Source organism: Aspergillus affinis (genome assembly GCF_023601865.1).
Source record: "Aspergillus affinis strain CMG 70 chromosome Unknown NODE_75_length_177070_cov_86_291390, whole genome shotgun sequence".
In the NCBI taxonomy this organism is placed as follows: Eukaryota; Fungi; Ascomycota; class Eurotiomycetes; order Eurotiales; family Aspergillaceae; genus Aspergillus; species Aspergillus affinis.
The window spans coordinates 126,839-133,413 of NW_026515856.1; the positions used below are offsets into that span (position 1 = coordinate 126,839).

The following is a 6,575-nucleotide window of genomic DNA, read 5'->3' on the forward strand; positions in this document are numbered from 1 at the left end:
CGAAATTGTGGTCAGAATTAGATAAAGTTGCCGTTGACTTGCATCTCGGCACCACCCTCCTTGCCCTTGCGGAGGGCCTTGGAGAGCATCAACTCGCGCATCCAATCGATGCGTTCGTCGCGGGTCTTGACGGCAAAGTGGTGGGTCTTGATGTTGCTGTTTCCGAACAGCATCTTCTTCTCGTGTTCCTTGTTAGCGGGAATGAGCGAGAAGGCGAAGGCTGCATCATCCTGGCTCAGGTTGTGGCCATTTCGGAGAATGGACTTCTTGAATGCAGCGCTCAGCTTGGAGCTTGTGGCAAGCGACGAGCAGGCAACGGCGTAGTTGTCGACGTCGATCGTCTCCAAAACCTTCGAATAGCGAAGAGCGGCAAGCTCATCCTTGTGCATAGCAAGGTTGGTTCCACGCAAGGTGAAGTGAGCATCCTGCCATTCATGGCGAAGGAAGCGTGCCTGCTTGCGCTTCTTCATCCAGCCGCAACGAGTAACTTCAGGGTCGGCAGCAATCGACGAGTTGGTCGAGCTACCTTTGTTAAAGCCGATACGGGGGCTTCTCTTCTTCAGATCCGCGGGGTCGTCGATTGGGGTCAAAGGTCGACCCTCGTTGACGGGGCGAAGCGCTGAATTGGCTCGGGGCCGGGTAGGTGTGCCGCGAGAAATAGCCTCCTGATATCTCGGATGCATAAGATTGCCGTATTGCATGTCAGGGGGAACCGACTGGGACGTATCGCGGGCAATCGGGTCATGAGGAATCGCAGTGACGGGCACATCCATCTCTGAAAAGGGGGTACCCAGGCGATAGGTGTCAGGCATGGGCCGGGAGGAGGTAAAGGGGCCATATGCTTGGGTGGCAGTCGGTGAGCCGTTAGCCGTGGTGATAGTGGCAGTGGTCAGCTCATCATCCTCCTCCTCCTCCTCCTCATCCGATTCGGTGGGAATCCTCAATTTTGGAAGGCTGCGGAGGTTTGCAGCCATGTGCTCCGTGAACTTGGTTGGGGGAGACAGAGTAGTCACCGGATCCGATTCGGGTAAGGGTGGTGAGCAGGGGTCTGAGTCGTAGTCAAACGGACTAGCAGGGTCAACACGCTGGTAGCTCAGGAAATGTCGCACGCTTTCTTGCGGGTCCACCTTCGACACCTCATTGAGTACATCCTCACTCAGTTGCGGTGTGGTCTGGGCCGGACCAAAAATATCCGACGACGCGACGATGGAGGGCTCAGCGTCCGACTTGGGCCGTAGCATGTTCTTTGCGGTCTCGGGGTTTCCAGGGTTTCCAATGAAGATGGAGGTCCCATTTAGGAGGTTGGCGCCGGGAAACTCGGCCGCAAGTCTCTCCAGCTGACGTTGACGTCTTCTGAACTTGGGGCAATTTTCGCCCTTGGAGCAGCTGTGAGGCTTGGGAAGCACCTGCTCGATACCCACGATCGACACAGCCTCGGCGGGAGTGATCTGAGTGCCGTCGTATTTGGTGAGGACTTCACCCGTTGGGGAGACCGACATGGCGTACGAGCGTCTCTTTTCCTCGAGCTGCTCATCGGTAACTGGGGTTTTCATCATGGTGTTGCGCAGATGATCAATCGAAGCCATCAGTTGATGGCGCTTGCCAAAGGATTTGATCCCCAGCTCCTTGAGGTCATCAATTTGCAGGTTGAGCAAAACGGTACCGGTGATGTCGTTGATCAAGAATTGATCAATAACGTACTCGTCATAGCCAGCGATGTGCATCCAGTGGGCTACCTGACTTGGCACCCAGCCTCGGATTTCACTCTCCTCCACCTGGGAAACATCAGGGTACACAGTCGAGTAAGCTCTGGGAGTGGGTGGTGAGAACTGGTATCGAGAGCTGTTGTTGGTTCCAGTTTCGGGCCCAGCAAATTGGGATCTCGTACTCGGCATTTGGGTCCCCGAACGAGAGAACTGAGTCCGGGCGGAGCCTGGGGTCTGAGCATAAGTCCGAATGGATTCAGATCCGATGCTCAGGGCTTCGCTTTGGGATTGGAAAAATTGAGATCGAGAACTTGGAGTCTGACTAGCCGAGTAGAAGTACTGAGACCTGTAGCTTGGGGTCTCGCTGTCAGACTGGATGAGATAAGATCGCGAAGTTAGGGGTGGTTCGCCGTCGGACTGGGTGAATTGAGATCGCGAGCTTGGGGTCCCGTTGTTAGACTGGATGAATTGAAATCGCGGGCTTGGGGTCTCGCTGTCGGATTTCTGGAATTGAGAGGCCAGGGGTGATCTCTCGAAGTAGAGGTCGATTTCGGTTGATGGCACTGAGCCGGCAGAGCCAATTGAAGACCTGAAGAGATGAGGCCCAGACGGTCCTTTGATTTTGCCGTCTGGCCTGAAACTGAATGGTGCTTTGGGAGCGTGGTCCGGGGTGGGCGGCAAGTCGGGGGTGGAAAGAGAAGAGTTGCTGTCATAGCCAAACTGCGGATTCTTGTTAATTTATCGATCTGCAGCGAGAGAGGGAAAGAGTAGCTTACCGAACCCATGCTCATCCGAGGGGATTCAGTATCCGAATCACTAAACTCGAAGTCGGTGTCGTCAAAGTCGGTCGTGCTGGATTGACGGTTCTGTACTACCGTCCAGGCCGGGTTGAATTTGGCGGTATGCTTCATGTTCAGCGAAGCAGGCGGTGCCTTGCGTCGGCCACGTAGTGACTCCTATTGAGAGACAATAAGGTCAGCCCTGGAACTATGGACGGTGTTATAGTTTGCGGGCATTTTACTTACCATGGTGGCTGTGGGAGGCTCCGGCTTTCTGGATCTCAAAACGGGGTAATTATTTGGGATTATAATTGGTAATTAGAGAGATGGAGAAGCAAGTAGTGCTTCTATCTCAATCACGACGTTGCTCCTGGTAGCAGAACAGGAAAGAAAAGACAGGAACAAAAGCAAAAAGGGTGGCCATGCAGCCCTATTATGGAGGTGGCAGAAAGGTGCAACAAGAAGTAGGGAAACACGGGGACCTTGGGCCGGTCGTAGTATAAGTATCGTCAAGCGGCAGGTTTGTGACAAGTCTGACCGACAAAAGTGGCGGGGGGGGGAGGGTGTGAAACACGGTGCCGACAGCAGGATGACGGGCAGGTCGAATCAAAGCTCGCAAGATAGAGAAACATAGCCCCGGTTCGGCAGGGATGGTGAAACGTAGTGGCATTGTCTTCAAGCCCGATGGCTGGGCAGGATGAGGTGACCGTCCTGAGAGGGTGATGTCGAGTGACGACCTGGCAGTAGTCTGGAGCCCAATGCAGAGACGAAAAGTGTATCTCATCCAATGAATTGGCGCCGAGGGCGAGATGCCTCAGCAAGCGGACGCACCGAGCGCCGTGACAGGTGCAGAGCGTGCAGAGAGAGCAAAAGGACGAGGCCGTTACGCGCCGGGCTTGCGGGGATCCTCATGCTCGCGCCGCCCGTGACTGGCCACGCCCATTTTTAGCGCCCGCAGATCGCCCTTCTCTTCTGTACTTCCTCAAATCGCATCTCCTCTCTAGCCGCCCATCTTCTTCCTTTCTCCCATCCGAACCGACAGTCCAATCGTTCTATTGGTGGCTGGACGTCCTCTGTCCCCTCCAGGCAGCACATGCCATTCGTTGATTCGCGAGTTGTTGGGCGGCACCGTGCGAAGAACTGTGGACCAACCGACTCGATTCGTAACCACCCGAGACGGAGCAGTTATCCAGACGGAGCCTATATAGCGAAAGCCATCCGCCGTTCTCGAGTTGGATCCTTTCGGCGCTCCTATTGAGTCATTTCTTTCGCGCCCATTTCCTCCTATTTCTACCTCTCCCTCTGCTCAATCCCATAAGACACGCGCCGGCCTGGTCATCCATCCTGTTTTCCCCTGCCTCCAGCTCACGTTGCTCGGCTACCATTTCGCTGTTTGTCGCTGGCTGCATGTCATCACCTTCATCTCATCCTGTGGTACAGCTTCCTCACCGTTCCTTTCGGTCTTTGGTCTTAGTCTTGTCCGGTGGGAGCTACCACGGTGGCTACGGGTTAGGTGCTCTTGGTATGGCGGTTCGTTGGCTGTAGCATCACTCAACTTCTAGACTACTGTAATGTGATATGTGAACCAACTGCATTGCAGCCATGTGCATATTCCCCCTCACTCGTAGTGGACTCCAATGGCGTAAGCTCCCGGCGTGCGGAAATTATTGTAGTTGGGACGGCAACCACGGCACGACCGGTCAATCGTTCGGACAGCGAACTTATGATTAGAGATCAGGAATGAACTGCTGTAAAGTTCCGACCCCCACGAGCAGCTAAATAAAGTAGGCTTCTAGCTGTGACCGTAGAATCTAAGGCGGGTGGGAAACCTTATCAATCAGACGAACGTGGTGGATTTGGATTAACAAAGAAGAGAAAGCAAATAATGGGCTAATTACATAGGCTGGTGCGAGATGAAATTAAATTAAGTGACCCAAATTATGAGGAGAAGCAGAGAACAAATTGCTATTAGCACAAGGGAGACAGACCATCAGGTGATGGGGAGCGGGGTAAATGTGATTCGATTGTAACAATCACATTGCGGTACTCCAGTCGATATGGGCAGTAAACGCTCCTCGCAGGTACCGGTTCGTTTGACCCGGGGCGAGGAGTGTTAGTTCCCAACTCTCCAGGACACAGTAGGAGGGTATAGTTCGAACCATCTCCTACGCCTTGTTGGAATCTCCATCTACGGATAACTCGGAGAATTCCTTTTTTTAGCACGACGCGTTTCATGATAATGTCAAATTCTAGAACGGCGTAGCAAGGCCAACAGTCAAGACTCCCAGCAATAGGTGGTCTAAGAATAAACTAGAGATATCACTCTATCCCGAGCGCTTCCCATGCGGCGCAATTCCACGTTCGCAACATCAAGTTTTGGGATGCAAAATTAGAATCACATTGTCACTTGTGCTTCAGAACGCGGGCTAACATGTGGCTTCTGTTTCACGATAGAAACGCGGAGTCAAGATTGTTCGAGATATTCTATTAAAAGAAGCGCTTTCAATCTACGCAGCGGTTATGGTTTGGGTGCGGAAGAAAGTGCAAGAAAGAGCTTAATTTAGAATTCCAGCAAGTCGACGATTAGATCTTGTTAGCGACGTTGGTGATAGGCTGCATCCCAGGTGCCAATGGAACGGACGATAGAAGATTCTTACCGTAGCTGCGGTAGTTGGATCCGGGCAGGGAGACGGCGGTCTGTTCCTCAAAACCCTTTCCCGAAGTGACCCCTCCGCGCTTGATCATTGGTGACCGTGAACGATCCAAATGCAGCAGCAGCAGTAACCTGCAGGCAACCTGCAAGTCCGAGCATTGTGTATACCCCGCATAGGGTACTAGATGGGTTGCTAATTATGACAACTTCTGGGAGTTATTCTTAGATACTCGTGGTGGTTAGAGGCATTTAGCTAAATTTAAACACCGCTATATTGGCGCCGGGCCAATGGACTGACCGGGGGGATGTCGATAATTACCCCAAGCCGCAGTAATGGTGGCTAAAAGTTGCTAATTAGGGCTGGCTCATGCCGAGTTATCACGTCCAAGCGTTCCCGATCCGCCCCGCTTCTGCACGGGCCGAGCTCCACCGTCGCCGCTTCCCCGTCCACTGATTGGCGCTGTCCACGCGGGTCGTTGCGGTTTATCTCCCACGGCGACTAATTCGAGAGGGTGTTTGTATAGAGCTTGGGGGGTGTACCTCCCCCTCAAAATCCAGGGAAAATTGGGAAAAATACACGGGAAAAAGGGGCAGCTTCCTCCTATTGCGAACTTTACAATGATATGCGAATCGTGCGGGAACGTCGAGGTTGAGGGGTCGGTTTTCACAAAGCGCCGAGCTCATCATTCAGGGACGAAATTCCAGATGATTGGGATGAAATTGCCAATCAGCGTCCAAGACCGTCACCCTCGACCGGTGCGCTAGAATGATCATTCTCAAGGCCCTGGCAGCACCCTAACGTTAGCCATCCGCCCAAAGTGATCCCTGCAGCCATCAGTTTTAGTCCGCGTCTAATGGCGCAGGCGACATGACGGCATGGGTGATCAACACCACAATCCCAGGAACCATGCTGTCCACCACCATCTTTCCTCCATCTTTCCTCCATCTATCCTCCCAATTTAGACTCCTGGCTCTATCATCGATCCTAATGCCGACATTGATTTGCTGCTTGGCTTCAGGCTCCACTCAGGGTTCGCATCGTCGGGAAAGCCTTGAAACGATATCCTCGTCTCGCCAATCCCTGAGTTGGAAAAAATAGAAGCACGGGGTTCTTGGTCCTCATTTTAGGATCAATCTTCGCAACCATCATATCTCATGATACCGCGCCGCAATTGATTCATAAAGGACCTCCATCCTCGCCGTCCTTCGTTTCTTTCTTTTCCAGTCTCATCTTTGCTTCACTCAACAGCAGAGGTCCCTGACTCCCGCCAGCCTTCTCACTCTTCATATTGTTGTTCCAATTTCGGTTCTGTTTGCTTCAGTATCTTTCTTATAACTTTTCATACCTTCCCGTCGTTGTCTATCTCGTCGTCTTTGTGCTTCCCTTTCGACGTCTCCCCCCAAGGTTTTCGTCGAAAGTTTCAAGTCCCAAACACC

At 52.8% G+C, this 6,575-nt stretch overlaps 1 protein-coding gene across 1 annotated transcript; it reads right to left on the reverse strand.

Moving 5' to 3' along the window:
- Positions 1-17: 17 nt before the first annotated feature.
- KD926_010035 (SAM and PH domain-containing protein) lies at positions 18-2,734 on the reverse strand (the record flags this gene model as incomplete). The annotated part of the gene is made up of 3 exons (XM_053102541.1): positions 18-2,426; positions 2,483-2,662; positions 2,732-2,734. 3 exons carry the CDS (start codon positions 2,732-2,734, stop codon positions 18-20), a joined length of 2,592 nt encoding a protein of 863 aa, XP_052954031.1.
- Between the last annotated feature and the right edge of the window lie 3,841 nt (positions 2,735-6,575).